The sequence below is a fragment of the Oncorhynchus nerka genome, linkage group LG19 (assembly GCF_034236695.1).
Source record: "Oncorhynchus nerka isolate Pitt River linkage group LG19, Oner_Uvic_2.0, whole genome shotgun sequence".
NCBI lineage: Eukaryota > Metazoa > Chordata > Actinopteri > Salmoniformes > Salmonidae > Oncorhynchus > Oncorhynchus nerka.
In genome coordinates, this window is record NC_088414.1 from 37,506,940 (window position 1) to 37,526,759 (window position 19,820).

General features: G+C 43.4%; 2 protein-coding genes and 1 pseudogene across 2 annotated transcripts; all 3 read right to left on the reverse strand.

Moving 5' to 3' along the window:
* Nucleotides 1-1,051: 1,051 nt before the first annotated feature.
* On the reverse strand, nt 1,052-1,586 carry LOC115146956 (claudin-4-like; annotated as a pseudogene).
* Nucleotides 1,587-2,387: 801 nt separating this feature from the next.
* Nucleotides 2,388-3,893, reverse strand: LOC115147082 (claudin-4-like). Its single transcript, XM_029689076.2, has one exon. It carries the CDS (start codon nt 3,796-3,798, stop codon nt 2,722-2,724), a length of 1,077 nt encoding a protein of 358 aa, XP_029544936.2. The 5' UTR covers nt 3,799-3,893; the 3' UTR covers nt 2,388-2,721.
* Nucleotides 3,894-17,252: 13,359 nt separating this feature from the next.
* On the reverse strand, nt 17,253-18,734 carry LOC135562363 (claudin-4-like). The gene has a single exon (XM_065004580.1). It carries the CDS (start codon nt 18,677-18,679, stop codon nt 17,981-17,983), a length of 699 nt encoding a protein of 232 aa, XP_064860652.1. The 5' UTR covers nt 18,680-18,734; the 3' UTR covers nt 17,253-17,980.
* Nucleotides 18,735-19,820: the final 1,086 nt, after the last annotated feature.

Consider the following 19,820-nt stretch of genomic DNA (forward strand, 5'->3'; position numbering starts at 1 on the left):
AGACACAAAAGGTGGCTCTACGAAGTATTGGCTTTGGGGGGGGGGGGGGGGTGAATAGTAATGCACGCTGAAGTTTTCAGTTTTTTTCTTATTTCTGTTTGTTTCACAATAAAACATATTTTGCATCTTCAAAGTGGTAGACATGTTGTGTAAATCAAATGATACAAATCCCTCAAAAGTCCAGCTTGTAAGGCAACAAAATGCACCAGGCTATGATCCCAACATAATATGACATAACCTCCTCTATGACCTGTTGAAGACAGAGCTGTTAGTGGGAGGTTGATTGAGTCGTCGTTGAGTCTGTCTGGTTCCTCTTGTAGATGCAGCAGCAGAGTATGGTCTAAAGCAGGTTGTATTGGAAAAACTGCAGTTGGACATCCGTTATCAAGTAATGGACAACCACAAATTCAGAGGTGAGTTACAGGATACCAGCCAGGATGAAGAATGTTCCAACAATAAACCTGGCCTTGACCCTGATCCTGTTACTCTTGATGCAGTTACAGCACTTAGTCCCGAAGATGGACCCCATCACTCCTAGAGATCCCAGGATGGTTACATATAGAATCAGAATGATTGGATCCCTATGGATTTTAAAACAAGAAAGAACAGCTTCTGGACAGAGATGGTAGTGGGAGGTTGATTTAGTCGTTGTCGAGTCTGGCTTCTTTCTCTTCAAGTTGCTGCAGCAGAGTATGGTCCCTCCTATCAGGAGCATGGAGCAGCTCATCTACAGAATTTAGCAAAGAATAACAAAAACTCACACGTGTTCTGGAAATAATTGTGTCAAGTTATAGGTCAAGAAGACAGTGGTGAGATGCAGGATACCAGCCAGGATGAAGAATATTCCAATGATAAACCTGGCCTTAACCCTGTTCCTGTTATTCTTGATGCAGTTACAGCACCTGGTCCCAAAGATGGGCCACATCTCTCCTAGAGCTCCCAGGATAGAGGAGATGGAGGTGATCGTCATTAGAACCATCCATATGTCCCTATAAGGGGGCTCAGAATAATACATTATAGAGATATAACAGGCCACTAGGGAGACTATCCATTAACAAATTCCCATCATCAATTCAATGTCTCCCACATTGATGCACAGTATGACACCAACAATCAGCAGCAGGGAGGCCGCCACCCAGCCAAAGTACAGCGAGGCCCCCAGCTCAATCTTTCCTTCGATCTGCATGCAGAATACGATGATGATAAATCTTGCTACCAAGGAAACAGAGATGAGGATGAAAATTCTGTCCAGGATGAAAAGTATTCCAGCGATAATTATCAACTTGTCCTGAGACGTTTCGTCTTTGTTGCAGTTGGTGATGGCAGTGAGCATCATGGCTCTGGCAGGCTGCATAATGTGGGGCAAATACCACATGGAGTGTGTACACCTCACACTGTGTCTGTCCTGTGCCTTGGGTCACACAGCTCATCCACAGGCAATACAAGACCACCTCTGTGTTGGTAACGTTACCTGCTATAAAGGTGATCTCTATCCAGGTGGGGAGAGCACAGATCATGGTGGTCAGTATTAATCCTATGACTCCCAGGGCGATGCCCACGACCTCCACGGTAAATACGAAATCCATTCCCATCCTATCTCCCTGACTGCGTCTCGCTCAGCACATTCGTTCACTCCGAGGTCTGATCCTGAGGTCTTCTGTAAAAATGGAGAGCAGATCCACTCAGACAACCTCTGTAACTACTCTATGCTGTGATGTCACTTAAATATGATGTCATGGAAATGGAAATCCTTTTAATACGGATGTGGGGCAGGATGTGGATGTGACCCGAAATGGTGAAAACTCTATTCAGCGTAAAACTCATCAAACAGCATTGTGTAACAATATGGAATGTTGAGATCCAACCTAGAATAAACCAATATTTACCAAATAGGGGCATTTATAATATAATAACTATACAGCAATGTTGTTGGGATGTGATGAGTTTGGGCTAAAGACGTAATAAAACCTGTTTTAGTCTTCCCTCAACCCAATACTTACCGTAACTATTAGTGGGGAAAATGCAAAACTGACTCATGATCAGCAACTTGGGGCAACTTCACCCAACACCCCAATGCCTGTTCTGAAGGGAAATGATAGAGGGACTGGACCTAAATCGTACACATCAACAGATTGAAACTACATGCTGAAAAACCCTTGAGTGTGAAGTAAATAATTGTTATGTTGGATTCATGGACTGAAATGAACTAAATAATACATTAAATAGACTAATGCTACCTGTTTCATGGACTTGGCTTGAAATATTTCTACACTATGATATACTGTATGTTTCAGTTAGAAGGTCCCGGTCACCGACTGTGTGTTGGTGATGTAGTGAACATAAACAGGAAATGCACAGCAGCAACCAGGAAACGTTTTGCAGTCAGATACAGTTATTTTATTTGAACATATTTAACAGGGTTAAACATTCAACTACGGATTCAATTCATTCTCCACTTAAATTCATCCCATTTTAAAGAAGCATAAAGAGAAGTATCAGTACAGTTATAGGAAATCAGAGATGAAAGAGTGACAATATGTCCCTTCATTGCAGAGTCTATTATAGAATTACATATAGAATCACAATTATATTCTCTCCATTGTTTTCATTAAAAGAAAGTACAGCCTCTCTGTTAAAGCAGTAGCAGCAGCAGCTGCACCAGACTATGATCCCACCACAACATGACATAAACTCCTATATGACCTGTTGAAGAAAGAGCTGTTAGCGGGAGGATGATTGGGTCATTGTTAAGTCTGGTTGGTTCCTCTTGAATATGGAGCAGCAGAGTATGGTCCCTCCTATCAGGAGCATGCAGGCGGACCAGCTACTCAATTCAGCTAACATAATAACCCAGTTGATTGGAGGAAAATTGACGAGATATGTGAGCTGCAGGCGGACATCCGTTATCAAGTAATGGACAATCACAAATTCAGTGGTGAGCTGCAGGATACCGGCCAGGATGAAGAATATTCCAACAATGAACCTGGCCTTGACCCTGGTCCTGTTACTCTTGATGCAGTTACAGCACCTGGTCCCAAAGATGGACCCCATCACGCCTAGAGCTCCCAGGATGGAGGAGATGGAGGTTGTCATCAGAAGCATCCATGTGTCCCTAAAGGGGGGCACAGGAGAAAAACGGAATGGGAGCGATATAGAGAGAGCACAGGACACTAAGGAGGCTATCCATCCAAAGATTCCCATCATCCACCCAAAGACTCCCACAGTGATGCACAGTGTGACCCCTCCAATCAGGAGCAGGGCAGCCGCAACCCAGCCGAAGTACAGCGAGGCCCCCAACACAGCTTTGACCCATTCAAAGGAGTTTCTGATAATTGATCTAGCTACCATGGAAACAGGGATGAGGATGAGAATTCCGGCCAGGATGAAAAGTATTCCAGCGATAATTATCAACTTGGCCTGAGATGTTTTGTCTTTGATGCAGTCGGTGCACTTGGCTCCAACCATGGAGAACATGACCCCCAGAACCCCCAGGATGATGGCAGTGAGGATCATGGCTTTGGCACGCCCCAGAACATGTCCCCAAAAGTTCCAACGATCGGGGAAAAAACACATGGAGTTGTCCATCTCACACCATGTCTGACCCGTGCCTAGGGTCAAACAGCACATCCACAGGCCGTTCAAGACCACCTTTGTGGTGGTAACGTTACCTGTTATAAAGGTTGTCTCTATCCAGGTGGGGAGAGCACAGATCACAATGGTCAGTATTAATCCCATGACTCCCAGTGCGATGCCCACGACCTCCACCATTTCCACGACATACACAAAATCCATGCCCATCAAAATGCTGTCCTCCCGACTGCGTCTCGCTCAGCAGATACTTTCACTCTGAAGTTCGTTGCTGAGGCCTTCTGTAAGAATGGAGAGCTGATCCACTCAGACTACTTCTATAACTGCTCTCTGCTGTGATGTCACTTAAATATGTTGTCATGGAAACATAATTCCTATTAACACGTATGTGGGGTAGGATGTGGTTGTGACCCAAATTGGTGAAAAACTTTACTCAGTTTAAAACTCTCAAGTTTATCAAAAAAGTTATAAAACAGCCTTGTGTAGCAATGTGGAATGTTGAGATTCAACCTACAATAAACCAATAATTACCAAATAGGGATAATTATAATATAATAACTATCCAAACATGTTGTAAGGATGAGATGAAAATGAATGAAAGTTTCCCAATCGGAGTTTGGGCTAAAGACGTAGTAATGTAACTATTAGTGGGGAAAATGCTAAACTGACCCAAGATCAGCAACTAGGGGAAACTTCACCTTACACCCCAAAGCTTGTTCTGAGGGGCAATGATGGAGGGACTGGGCCTCATAGTTTTTTAACCACATCCTGTATCTCTGTTTTCACATACAGAGTATATCAGCACGGTGCCCATGGAGGAGAGATGTGCCAGTAGATCTCGTACATAAAAATCAAGCACAGACACCCCTCTCCTCAATGAAGGCTATAAAAAATACAGTTTGACAGACAGCAGACAGGGTAGTAACAGACAGAGGAGTAAAGGACAGGTGAGTAACAGACAGGGTAGTTACAGGCAGGGGAGTCACAGACAGGGTAGTAACAGACAGAGGAGTAAAGGACAGGTGAGTAACAGACAGAGGAGTAACAGACAGAGGAGTAACAGACAGAGGAGTAAAGGACAGGTGAGTAACAGACAGAGGAGTAAAGGACAGGGTAGTAACAGACAGAGGAGTAAAGGACAGGTGAGTAACAGACAGGGCAGTTACGGTCAGGGGAGTCACAGACAGGGGAGTCACAGACAGGGTAGTAACAGACAGAGGAGTAAAGGACAGGTGAGTAACAGACAAGGTACTTACAGGCAGGGGAGTCACAGACAGGGGAGTCACAGACAGGGGAGTTACAGTCAGGGGAGTCACAGACAGGAGAGTAACAGACAGGGGAGTCACAGACAGGGTAGTAACAGACAGAGGAGTAAAGGACAGGTGAGTAACAGACAGAGGAGTAAAGGACAGGTGAGTAACAGACAGGGCAGTTACGGTCAGGGGAGTCACAGACAGGGGAGTCACAGACAGGGTAGTAACAGACAGAGGAGTAAAGGACAGGTGAGTAACAGACAAGGTACTTACAGGCAGGGGAGTCACAGACAGGGGAGTCACAGACAGGGGAGTTACAGTCAGGGGAGTCACAGACAGGAGAGTAACAGACAGGGGAGTAAAGGACAGGTGAGTAACAGACAGGGGAGTAACAGACAGAGGAGTAAAGGACAGGTGAGTAACAGACAGGGGAGTAACAGACAGAGGAGTAAAGGACAGGTGAGTAACAGACAGGGTAGTTACAGTCAGGATAGTAACAGACAGAGGAGTCACAGACAGGGTAGTTATAGTCAGGATAGTAACAGACAGAGGAGTAACAGACAGAGGAGTAAAGGACAGGTGAGTAACAGACAGGGGAGTAACAGACAGAGGAGTCACAGACAGGGGAGTAACAGACAGGGGAGTAACAGACAGGGTAGTAACAGACAGGGTAGTTACAGACAGGGTAGTAACAGACAGGGTAGTAACAGACAGGGGAGTAACAGTCAGGGGAGTCACAGACAGGAGAGTAACTGACAGGTGAGTAAGTGACAGGGTAGTAACTGACAGAGGAATAACAGACAGGGGAGTTACAGACAGAGCAGTTCTAGGTTTTACCATTTTACTGATGAACCAAACTGAACCCAAAGGCACACAGTGTGTATGTGGTCACATGATCACCATGATACCTGCACATTGACTCAGTACTGGTACCCTGTGTATATAGCCAAGGTACTCACTGTGTATTTAACATGTGTTATTATTTTCCTACTATTTATACTCAAAATATCTCTGCATTGTTGGAAATGGCCAGTAAGTAAGCATCCCACTGCTAGTCTATACCTGTTGTTTATCGAGAATATGACAAATAACATTGTATTTGATTTGATTGAGCTGGATGACCCACCCTGTATCTACATTCCAAATGGCACCCTATTCCCTACATAGTGCACTCCATCCAGAGCCTTGGTCGAAAGTAGTGCACTACAGTATATAGGAAATAGGGTAGCATTTGGTACACAGCTACAGCATCTCTCTTCTCTTCACTATCTGTCTGCATTCCAGCCATGCTGTAAAACAGGTTCCACACACATCATATTTACACAGTCCAGAGATGAGGAAAGAACAGTTCACTGTTGTTATAAAGGGTTAACAGAAGTGTCTTACATGTCTGCAGTCATGGACATATAGCTTTGTTATATGTTCTTAAAATACAAATATAAATGTTTTTAAAAACACTGAATTATGTTGCTGGTTCAATTTTAAACACTAAGTTAATTGAAGTGTGAATGCAGTATAGAGCGCTGCATGTCGCCAGCGAAGAAGAGGGAGGTACAGCACCTGTGTACACCTGAACCAGTATGACCTGTTCCTTGGAGTACAGGTGTATTCATGTATTACGCAACCACTACAGAGGTTGGTTTAAAGATATTAGGTCAGAGAGAGAGAGGGAGCGAGAGAAAGGGAGGAAGAGAGACTGAGGGAGAGGTAGAGAAAGTGACAGTGAGAGAGAGACGTAGACACTGAGGGAGAGACTGAGAGAGAGAGAGAGGTAGAGACTGATCGAGAGACTGAGGGAGAGGAGGACTGAGGGAGAGGTAGAGAGAGAGAGAGATGTAGAGACTGAGGGAGAGAGACAGAGAGTGAGAGAGGTAGAGACTGATCGAGAGAGACTGAGGGAGAGACTGGGGGAGAGAGACTGAAGGAGAGGTAGAGGGAGAGAGAGACGTAGAGACTGAGGGAGAGACACTGAAGGAGAGGTAGAGAGAGAGAGGGACTGAGGGAGAGGTAGAGAGAGAGAGACTGAGGGAGAGACTGGGGGAGAGAGACTGAAGGAGAGGTAGAGGGAGAGAGAGACGTAGAGACTGAGGGAGAGACACTGAAGGAGAGGTAGAGAGAGAGAGGGACTGAGGGAGAGGTAGAGAGAGAGAGACTGGCTGAGAAACGATGCCTGCCTGTCTGTCTCGTCCCGACTCCTGGCGTATTCATTACTATGGGACAGTTGGAGATCGAATCTGAATATTGAAACAATGTTGCAAATGTAAGAGAGACAGACAGCAATGTTTATAAAAGTCTTTGTTGCTGAAAACTAAATGCTAGTCTCAAAGAAATCTGATATAATGTCTAGATGCTTTTTAAAATGGAGATGAAGTTTATAAATTGCCTGGCTGGGCTGTTGAGACAGTGGATTGCGCAGTTAGATGTAACAGAGGCATTTTAACGTCATAGATTTAGCCGGTGGTACCTTGTTGAATAGACTCCAGCTGGAATACGGTTTTAACCATTCAAGCATTCAGGATTAGAAGCACCCGTTGTATAATTTGGGAATAACCACTCTTCAATGTCCCATGTCTTTCTGTGTGTGTTCTTATGCCTAACTGTGGCTTGAGACTGTGAGATCAGAACAGAACAGTTCAGATCAGAACAGATCAGAACCCACAGAGTGTTCTCCAGAGGAGTTCACAGAGAGTTAGCAGTCAGCACGTGGGAAGTTGGTGGGGGAGTTAAGGTTAGGGGCAGCTTCATGGTTAGGGGTTGGGAAAATAGGATTTTGAATTTGAATCAATTGTTTGGTCCCCACAAAGGGTAGTAAAACAAGTGTGTGTGTGTGTGTGTGTGTGTGTGTGTGTGTGTGTGTGTGTGTGTGTGTGTGTGTGTGTGTGTGCCTGCCTGCCTGCCTGCCTGCCAGCCTGCATGTTAAACTGTTCTGCCAGACCCACCTGTTCTGCCAGTCACATTCTGTTAAAGGTCCCCAAAGCACACACATCACTGGGTGGCTCCTCTTTTCAGTTCGCTGTAGCTAGCGACTGGAACGAGCTGCATTAAACACTCAAACTGGACAGTTTTATCTCAATCTCTTCATTCAAAGACTCAATCATGGACACTTTTACTGACAGTTGTGGCTGCTTTGCATGATGTATTGTTGTCACTATTTCTTGACTTTTGTGCTGTTGTTTGTGCCCAATAATGTTTGTACCATGTTTTGTGTTGCTACCATGCTGTGTTGTCATGTTTTGCTGCCTTGTGATGTTGTTGTCTTAAGTCTCTCTTTATGTAGTATTGTGTCTCTCTTGTTGTGATGTGTGTTTTGTCCTATATTTGTATTTTATTTTTTTAATCCCAAGCCCTGTCCCCACAGGAGGCCTTTTGCCTTTTTGGTAGGCTGTCATTGTAAATAAGAATTTGTTCTTAACTAACTTGCCTAGTTAAATAAAGGTGAAATCAAATAAACAAAATATAAACTGCATGGGTCTTCAACTATTCCCCCACCCTTTCTCTGAGTGAAATAAAATAGAAGTTAGAATAGTGATCCCCTGAACTACCAGATATCTACTTGGTGTACATACTATGGCTCTGGGTGGTTCTAGAGGTGTGACCCTCTGAACTACTAGATATCTACTTGGTGTACATACTATGGCTCTGGGTGGTTCTAGAGGTGTGACCCTCTGAACTACTAGATATCTACTTGGTGTACATACTATGGCTCTGGGTGGTTCTAGAGGTGTGACCCTCTGAACTACCAGATATCTACTTGGTGTACATACTATGGCTCTGGGTGGTCCTAGAAGAGTAGATAAAAGAAAATGTCTTTTATACTAAGTACACCAAGGGCTTGGAGAAAATGAAAGCAATCCTGAAAAAGCACTGGCATATTCTGCAATCAGACAAAAAAATTGCACACCTCTTCAAGGAACCCCCACTGGTGGTCTATAAGCGTGGTCGCAATATTGGAGATAGTTTGGTGAGATCTGACATGCCCCCTGAGCTCACTCAGACACTCTTGACACCTATCCCAAATGGGATAACTACAAATGTGGCTCATGCGCACAGTGTAATAGCACTATAAAAACGTCTTTCTTCAGACACCTACATAAAGGTTGAATAATCCCTGTGAGGGGTATCATCTCATGCAAGACCAAGGGAATAATATATCTCATCACCTGTTCAAGTGGAAAAGTCTATGTAGGACAAACAAAAATACAATTAAAACAACGCAGCTCAATCAGGTGTAAGAACATTGACTATTCAGTAACAGCTCACTTTGTTGAAGCCAACCATCCAATCTCCTCCCTCAAATACAAAGGCATTGAGCATGTTGCTCTACCAAGGAGGAGGTAACAATGAGATCCTACTACTACAAAGGGAGGCTTACTGGAGATCCTGTCTAAAAACATTGACCCCTAGTGGTCTGAACATTGACTTTGATCTCAGGCCCTTCTTATGAATACTTTTTCCTTTATGAACAGTCTTACATATTTGTAAATTATTTTTTACAGCTTATTAGCGTACACCTAATATGTTCCCCCTGTTGATGATGATCATTATATATTATTAAGGTTGAACCAATATTACATGTAACAAGAATGAAATATATGAAATTATGTGAAATTGAATGAAACAATCATGTATGTTGACGCTAATATGATGTACAATATTCCATTATGTTTCTATATGATAACAATAGCATAATATATTTAATATACAATATACAAAAAATGTTTATTTTAACAGTTTTACTAATTAATTTAAATTGACGTTATCATTATGACACACCCCTTACCACTGTCATTGGTTACACTAATTGCACTGTGTGTCCTCATAACCTGGTTCAAGTATTCATGACATTACCCTGAGGAAGGCACAGTGATGCCGAAAAGTTGGTAAATACCCATTGAATAGCTGGGAGATACATGGAGTCACGTTCTTTATTTTGATAGTTTAAGGTTCCAGAAGAGTGACATCGTTCAGCGTTGGATTGGCTTTTTCATCACTGTATTTGTATCTTTATACATCTCACAAGACTGTTGAGAATAAAGACATTTTCTGTGTCCCAAATAGCACCAAATACCCTACATACAGTGGTTCCTCCATGAAAGGTTGCGAGCTTACAACCGCGGGACTTAGATGTACCCAGCGTCACGGCTTCATTGCTCCAGACCACCACAAGGGGGAGTTAGAGCACTCAATATGCATTTGGGTCCCAAGGTTTTTATATGACCAATCATATGGAGTGGTTCCCAATGACGAATTTGACACGGGTCCTTGGTGACTTCAGCAACAATGGCTGACAAAACATTACGGGGAAGCAAATGTATGTAGTTATAACGTCATAATGAGTCAAGCAATAAATGTACAATTGAGAGGAATATGTTAGTTAATGTAGAGACAAACAATTGTGCATATTTTTTTGTCATTAAATTAATTTACGAAAATCTCTATTTAGCAAGTTTTTTTTCAGCCATATCCAAAACCAGGTGTCTCAAACTCATTCATTATAGCAAGCAGGGAGCAGGTTTTGAACCCTCAACATTCTATACCGAAGTCCAGCACGCTATCGACTGTGCCCAAATGTATTCATTGGGGTTGGGGCCGATTGTGGCTAAAAACACTTTATCAATTGGAATCTTTAACATGTGGAAAGGGGAAAAGTATTATTATTAGTTTTTCACAAGCGTAGCAGGATGGGCTATTAGCTGAACAATAGACTATTTGTAAGGACCAAGGTTTGTTGAAAGGAGTGGACCAAGGTGAGCGTGGTGAGTGTACATTTTCTCTTTATTTTTAGAATTGACGCCGACATCTAGTCGGATGTTATCATATATATCCAATAACGTTCCAACCGGAGCATTCGTCTTTGTCAGAGTAATGGAACGCATGGCGATATCATGAGAAATGGCCTGACCAGGAACTGGCATTCTGACAGACCACTGACTCAAATAGCTGCCATCCGGCCCCACATCACACTAGAGACTTCATTACACATTCTACTGACTGCTGGCATCTAATGGAAGGCGTAGGAAGTGCGAACAGATCCATATCTTACTGGGATCTGAATAGTCGATGAGTTGAAAATCAACTAGCCCCAGAATTTCCACTTCCTGTTTGGTAGTTTGCATGCCATATGAGTTCTGTTGTACTCACATACATAATTCAAACAGTTTTAGAAACATCAGTGTTTTCTATCCAATAGTAATAATATGCATACAGTATATTAGCATCTGGGACAGAGTAGGAGGCAGTTTACTATGGACACGCAATTCATCCAAAGTGAAAATGACGCCCCCTATCCCTAAAAAGTTAATCATGGAATCATTACACATAGAGAATTGATTTGATAATATAACAGTCTTTACATTTAATGAACAGCAAACATTATGACCGTGTTCTGGAGGGCAGGCATTGTGTCCCCGGTGATGCGTTGGGCAGACCTTACCACCCTCTGGAGAGCCCTGCGGTTGCGGGCGGTGCAGTTGCTGTAGCAGGCGGTGAAACAACCTGACAGGATGCTCTCCATGGTGCATCTTTAAAAGTTAGGGCCAAGCCTAATTTCTTCAGCCTCTTGATGTTGAAGAGGTGCAGTTGAGCCTTCTTCAACACATTATCTGTGTGGGTGGACCTTTTCAGATCGCCAGTGATGTGTACGCCGAGGAACTTGAAGCTTTTCACCTTCTCCACTGCAGTCCCATCGATGTGGATTGGGGCGTGCTCCCTCTGCTGTTTCCTGAAGTCCACGATCAGCTCCTTCATTTTGTTGACGTTGAGTGAGAGGTTGTTTTCCTGACACCACACTGAGTTCCCTCACCTCCTCCCTGTAGGCTGTGTTGTCATTATTGGTAATCAGGCCTACTACCGTTGTGTCGTCTGCAAACTTGATGATTGAGTTGGAGGTGTGCATGGCTACACAGTCATGGGTGAACAGGACGTACAGGAGAGGGCAAAGCACGCATCATTGTGGGACCCCTGTGTTGAGGATCAGCATAGTGGAGATGTTGTTTCTTACCTTCACCACCTGGGGGCAGCCAGTCAGGAAGTCCAGGACCCAGTTGCACAAGGCAGGGATCAGACCCTGGTATTTTAGGCTGAGCTGTAGTCAATGAACAGCATTCTTACATAGTTATTCTTCTTGTTCAGATTGGATAGGGCAGTGTGCAGTGCGATGTCGATTGCATCATCTGTGGATCTATTGGGGTGGCATGCAAATAGAAGTTGGTCTTGGTTCACTGGGTCATCCTCAAAGGGGGCGAAGAAGGTGTTTAGCTTGTCTGGGAGCAAGACGTCAGTGTCTAAGACGTGGCTGGTTATCCCTTTGTAATCCCTGAGTGTCTGGAGTCCTTGCCACATATGTCTTGTGTCAGAGCCGATGAATTGCTACTCCACGTTGTCTCTGTACTGACGTTTAGCATTTTTGATTGCCTGCACTTAACTGCACTGTTTGTATTCAGCCATATTCCCAGTCACCTTGCCGTGGTTAAATGCAGTGGTTCGCACTTTCAGTTTTGCGCCAAATGCTGCCATCTATCCATAGTTTCTGGTTTGGGTAGGTTTTCATAGTCACAGTCGGTACAACACACCCTATACACATCCTGATGAACTCAGTCACCGTGTCCGTGTACGTCAATGTTCTTCACCGAGGCAACCCGGAACATATCCCAGTCCGCGTGATCAATACAATATTGAAGCATGGATTCCGATTGATCAGACCTTATCACAGGTAATTCCTGTTTAATTCCTGCCTACGGGAAGGGAGAAGAATGAAGTCGTAATCAGATTTGACGAAGGAAGAGTGGGTTATAAGGTTATTACTCCGCAGGAAGTTCTCATTGTCAGAGTTTTGTGTCAAGTCATGGGCAACCAAGAAGATAGATCAAAATCAGGTGGATGAGACCGGCCAGGATGAAGAATATTCCACCAAAGATAATCACTTCAGCTTTAGACGTATTCATATTCCTCTGGGTACAGTTGGTGCACTTTGTTCCTGAGATGGAGAATGTCATCCCTAGCAACCCTAGAATAATGGATAAGTAGGTGATGAGCTGACTCAGACTGACCTCTCTGTGCTTTGGAAAGTAGGATGAATTATGTTGCATGCATGAACCTGGCCTTTACCCTGGTCCTGTTACTCTTTATGCAGTTACAGCACTGGTGGGTCCATAAGAAACTACTATATAGACAACACAGGGGTCTAGGGAGACTATCCTTCCTAAGGTTCCCAGAAACATGACTTCAATCTCACTACCACCTAGTGAGCTGCACAGTATGACCCCCATAACCAGGAACCGGGCCGCTGCCTCCCAGCATATGTATAGCAAGGCCCCCAACTATAGTAAATATAGTAAACACCCAGAACTGAATTAAGCTTCAGTCATGTCTTTGGCATCATTAAACTGAAGATTAAACTCTATCAAAAATTCTCTAATTATTATTACTTGATTAAACTACTTAATCACGTAACTGTAATTAACTAGGAAGTCGGGGCACCAAGGAAAGTATTCAGATAACAAAGTTACAATTTTCCTAATATTACTTTCAGATATGTTAATATCTGATCACTTAGTCTTCTGATTAATGACATATTATTTACCTCATGTTATTCTCATTCCAAACGTCGTAAATTGTTGGTTATCTGCACGAACGCAGTCTTCACTATGAGTCATCCATACATCAATTGTCTTAAATCACTTATTTACTAACTAAGTAATTCACAGAAATGCATAAACAAACAGTAGATAGTTACAAAGAAATGATAACAGTGTTTCCCTAGTGGGATAAACCGGTATCGCGGCTTGGTGGACACAAAGGGATGTGGGGGTCAACTGAGATGAGACACGACAAAGTTGATATTTATAACAATTGAAATGCTAATCCTTTGCACATGAACACTCACTCAATCGGGAATAATTGCAATCAATACATATATTTACGCTCAGTGTGTCGTCGGGATCTCTGTTGAAAAGTTTGTTTCTGTTGGAGAGTTTGTCCGCCTTCTCTCTGTCGTGGTTAGATGGATAGTTCAGAGTGACATTCATTCATGTCATTATAGATAGATGTTTCGGCGGTTGTCGGTCTTCACATTCAATGATACTGAATTCCTAGCTGCAGACTAGTAATTAATATCAATGACTTGTTCTTATTCTGTCGGTATCGATAGTCTAAGAGTTTAACCACGTGGTATGGTTAAAAGATTCAGCCATCTCCTCAAACCTTAGGTTTATGGTCTCCTCTCAAACTTTGGCCCTCTCGTTATCGAGGTAAGCTGGTCTCAACCTTATTCCTCTCGTAATTGAGTGAAACATGGTCTGTTGAGATATTCTCAAGGTGGGGGTTTTATTCGGAAGAGCAAAAATGGGCCTGTCCCAGGACGCCAGACCATAACTGTGCTCATGTGGCGGTCCTCTGATTTAGTTCAACTCCAAAGGGAATTGGAGTTTCCTTCATTAAACAGTTTAAAATCTCATTACATCATTTCACAAACAGTATCATCCTCACTCATTCATCTTATACAACAATTAGATGTAAACCTCATATCTGAGGCTATTGTATAAACAGTGTTATGGTAATATGGCCATATTGTCTCCCATGAGTTTCAAAAAAATTTACCAAACGGACCAGTTCGTAGCTGGATTCTTCACCAATCTTTTATACCTTCTCCAGAACATATATGTTGTTCAGACCTCAAGATCTGGAAGAAATTGAGGTGGAAGAAATTCCTTTGTTCTCTTTATGAAAACTCACTCTCTCTATATACTGTGGCCATGAGGAGATAATCTCCTCCAGGAATTTACGACCTGAGGTCACAGCAGCCTGAGTGTAGGAGACAGAGAGAGGGGGATGGTAATCGCTGTACCCAAAGAGGGAAACGTCATGACACTTCATAGTCTTCAAAAAGTCTTAGGGGATCTTGCGCAATATTGCCATTTTGCTATCTTCTGGCAGGGAAACAACATATTCTTTCAGATGTGGGGCAGTATGTGTTTGGGACACACTTGAGGGAGATACTAGTGACATTCAGTTAGATTGAAACTACATGTGGAAAAACATTTATGTTTGAAATAAATCATTGTAAGGTTGGATTCATGGACTGAAATGAACTATACAAAAGACTAAATGGACTAATGATAACAGTTTCATAAACATGTCTTGAAATAATTCTACACTATGATATATGCTTCAGTCAGAAGGTCCCAGTCACTGACTGTAGGCTTGTGGTTAACGTGGTGAACATAAACAGGAAATGCACAGCAGCAACCAGGAAACACTTTGCGGTCAGATACAATTATTTTACTTGAACATCATTAACAGGGTTAAGCAATCAACCTCTGATTCAATTATTTCTCCAATTAAATTCATCCTATTTTAAAGAAACAAAGAGAAGTATCAATACAGGTATAGAACATCAGAGAGAAAACAGTCAGAATATGTCCCTTCATTGCTGTCTCCTCAGAAACTTTTTCATGGACTTGTGATCTTTGTTGGCTATACTCAGCCTTGTCTCAGGATGGTAAGTTGGTGGTTGTAGATATCCCTCTAGTGGTGTGGGGGCTGTGCTTTGGCAAAGTGGGTGGGGTTATATCCTTCCTGTTTGGCCCTGTCCGGGGGTGTCCTCGGGTGGGGCCACAGTGTCTCCTGACCCCTCCTGTCTCAGCCTCCAGTACTTATGCTGCAGTAGTTTATGTGTCGGGGGGCTAGGGTCAGTTTGTTATATCTGGAGTACTTCTCCTGTCCTATTCGGTGTCCTGTGTGAATTTAAGTGTGATTTAAGTGTGCTCTCTCTAATTCTCTCTTTCTTTCTTTCTCTCTCTCCGAGGACCTGAGCCCTAGGACCATGCCTCAGGACTACCTGACATGATGACTCCTTGCTGTCCCCAGTCCACCTGGCCGTGCTGCTGCTCCAGTTTAAACTGTTCTGCCTTATTATTATTATACATCTTATTATACATCTTGGCCATGTTCTGTTATAATCTCCACCCGGCACAGCCAGAAGAGGACTGGCCACCCCACATAGCCTGGTTCCTCTCTAGGTTTCTTCCTAGGTTTTGGCCTTTCTAGGGAGTTTTTCCTAGCCACCGTGCTTCTACACCTGCATTGCTTGCTGTTTTGGGTTTTGGGCTGGGTTTCTGTACAGCACTTTGAGATATCAGCTGATGCACGAAGGGCTATATGAATCAATTTGATTTGAATTATTAGAAAATGGAAGAAGTTCAAGATGACGGTCAATCACCCTCGGTCTGGGGCTCCATGCAAGATCTCACCTCGTGGGGTATCATTGATCATGAGGAAGGTGAGGGATCAGCCCAGAACTACACGGCAGGACCAGGTCAATGACCTGAAGAGAGCTGGGACCACAGTCTCAAAGAAAACCATTAGTAACACACTACGCTGTCATGGATTAAAATCCTGCAGCGCACGCAAGGTCCCCCTGCTCAAGCCAGCGCATTTCCAGGCCCGTCTGATGTTTGCCAATGACCATCTGGATGATCCAGAGGAGGAATGGGAGAAGGTCATGTGGTCTGATGAGACAAAAATAGAGCTTTTTGGTCTAAACTCCACTCGCCGTGTTTGGAGGAAGAAGAAGGATGAGTACAGCCCCAAGAATACCATTCCAACCGTGAAGCATGGAGGTGGAAACATCATGCTTTTCTGCAAAGGGGACAGGATGACTGCACCGTATTGAGGGGAGGATGGATGGGGCCATGTATCGCGAGATCTTGGCCAACAACCTCCTTCCCTCAGTAAGAGCATTGAAGATGGGTCGTGGCTGGGTCTTCCAGCATGACAACGACCCGAAACGCACAGCCAGGGCAACTAAGGAGTGGCTCCGTAAGAAGCATCTCAAGGTCCTGGAGTGGCCTAGCCAGTCTCCAGACCTGAACCCACTAGAAAATCTTTGGAAGGAGCTGAAAGTGCGTATTGCCCAGCGACAGCCCCGAAACCTGAAGGATCTGGAGAAGGTCTGTATGGAGGAGTGGGCCAAAATCCCTGCTCTGCTGCAGTGTGTGCAAACCTGGTCAAGAACTACAGGAAACGTATGATCTTTGTAATTGCTAACAAAGGTTTCTGTACCAAATAATAAGTTCTGCTTTTCTGATATATCAAATACCTATGTCATGCAATAAAATGCAAATTAATTAAAGATCATAAATGTGATTTTCTGGATTTTTGTTTTAGATTCCGTCTCTCACAGTTGAAGTGTACCTATGATAAAAATTACAGACCTCTACATGCTTTGAAAGTAGGAAAACCTGCAAAATCAGCAGTGTATCAAATACTTGTTCTCCCCACTGTATATGTTTCAGTCAGAAGGTCCCAGTCACTGACTGTAGGATTGTAGTTAACGTGGTGAGCATAAAAAGGAAATGCACGGCAGCAACCAGGAAATGCTTTGTAGTCAGATACAGTTTTTTTTATTTGAACATCTTTAACAGCATTAAACAATCAACTTTTTATTCAAATCTAATCTAAATCTAAATTTATTCTACTTAAATTCATCCCATTTTCAAGAAACAGAAAGAGAAGTAACAATACGAGTATAGGAAATCAGAGAAGAAACAGTGAGAATACGTCCCTTCATTGCAGTCTCCTCAGGAACTTCTCCTCACAGTCTAAATTAATTTTATATATGAACACAATATGTCAAAAAAGTCCTCTTTGACTGGTTAAAGACAAGGTGGAACACCTAATCTGATCCCTTCCAATATTCTAACACCGAACAGAAGGGATAGAGAAGATTTTTCATAATATAATCAGAATGATTGGATCCCTATGGTTTTTAAAACAAGAAAGTACAGCTTCTGGACAGAGATGTTAGTGGGAGATTGATTTAGTTGTCGAGTCTGGCTTCTTCTTCAAGGTGCTGCAGCAGAGTATGGTTCCTCCTATCAGGAGCATGGAGGCGGCCCATCTACTGTGTTCAGCAAAAGATATCAAAAGCCCCCTCCAGTATTCTGGAAGGTTATGTGTCAAGTAATAGTTCAAGAAGACAGTGGTGTATTGCAGGATACCAGCCAGGATGAAGAATATTCCAACAATGAACCTGGCCTTGACCCTTGTCCTGTTACTCTTGATGCAGTTACAGCACCTGGTCCCAAAGATGGACCCCATCACTCCTAGAGCTCCCAGGATGGAGGAGATGGAGGTTGTCATCATAACCATCCATATGTCCCTATAGGGGGGCACAGGATAAAAACGAATGGGAGCAATATAGAGAGAGCACAGGACACTAGGGAGACTATCCATCCAAAGATTCCCATCATCCATCCAAACACTCCCACATTGATGCACAGTATGAACCCTCCAATGAGGAGCAGGGCGGCCGCCACCCAGCCAAAGTACAGCGAGTTCCCCAACTCAAAGTTTCCTTTGGACTGTATGAAGTAGTCGATTTGGACGGTTATTGTTACCATGAATAAAGTGATGAGGATGAGAATTCCGGCCAGGATGAAAAAAATTCCAGCGATAATTATCAACTTAGTCTGAGACGTTTCATCTTTGATGCAGTTGGTGCACTTGGCTCCGACCATGGAGATTGTGACCCCCAGAACCCCCAGGATGATGGCAGTGGGGAACATGGCTCTGGCAGGGTCCCATATGGATATGGAGTTGAACACCTCACACTGTGTCTGTCCCGTGCCTTGGGCCACACAGCTCATCCACAGGCCGTACGTTACCACCTCTGTGGTGGTAACATTAGCCTCTATGATGGTTATCTCTATCCAGGTGGGGAGTGCACAGACCACGATGGTAAGTATTAATCCTATGACTCCCAGGGCAATGCCCACGACCTCCACGGTAAACACGAAATCCATTCCCATCAAAATGCTGTCTCCCTGACTGCGTCTCATTCAGCAAATGTGTTTACTCAAGTTCGTTGCTGACTCCTGTAAGAATGCGGCTCTGTTCCACTCAGACGACCTCTATCACTGTTCAATGCTGTGATGTCACTTAAATATGTTGTCACGGAAACGTAAATCCTATTAATAAAAATGTGGGGCAGGATGTGGCAGCGACCCGAATAGGTAAAAAAAACTCTACTCAGTTCAAACTCATAAAACAGCATTGTGTAACAATATGGAATGTTGAGATCCAACCCAGAATAAACCAATTAATACCAAATAGGGATAATTATAATAACTATACAACAATGTTGTTGTGATGTGATGAAAATGAAAGATTCCCAATCTGAGTTTGGGCTGAAGAGGTATTAAAACCTGTTTTAGTCTTCCCTCAACCAAATCCTAACCTTAACCTTTAGTGGGGAAAATGCTAAACTGACCCATGATCAGCAACTATGGGCAACTTTACCTGACACCCCAAAGCCTGTTCTGAGGGGCAATGATAAAGGGACTGGGCCTAACAGTACACATTAATAGATTGAAACTACATGCTGAAAAACGCTTGACTGTGAAGTAAACAATTGTGAGTTTGGATTTATGGACTGAAAGGAACTATACAATAGACTAAATACACTGTGGCAGACCAGGGGTTTGGTCAAGACTTTTACACAGATCAGACATGGACAGAGTATTATTAGCTCAGTTTCAAGGGTCTTTATTAAATAATAAATCCAAAGAAAAGGATAGGTTTCCCCATGAAACCCTCTCCGGGATACCGTCTTTTGGGCTTCTTTTGCTGTATCCTGTCGGGCACATAAACTAAAACTCCCTCGTGTTAGCTCGGGCACCGTCTCCAACTACACGGAAGTCACCTTACTTCCCCACCTTACTTCACCAACTCCCCAATCAGCCCCAATTAGTCCTGGGCGGAGAGACCGTTGAGACCTGGCATGTCCGGCAGATGGAGCCATCGGCTCGTGATGTATACTCCGTCTGTCACCGGGCCTCGACGAGTCTCCCCCTGGTGGATGATCTGCTGTAGGCCACAAGACTAATGATAACAGTTTCATAGATAAGGCTTGAAATAATTCTACATTATGATATATGTTTCAGATCAAATCAGTCGAATGAAGCACAGCAACTGGACGCA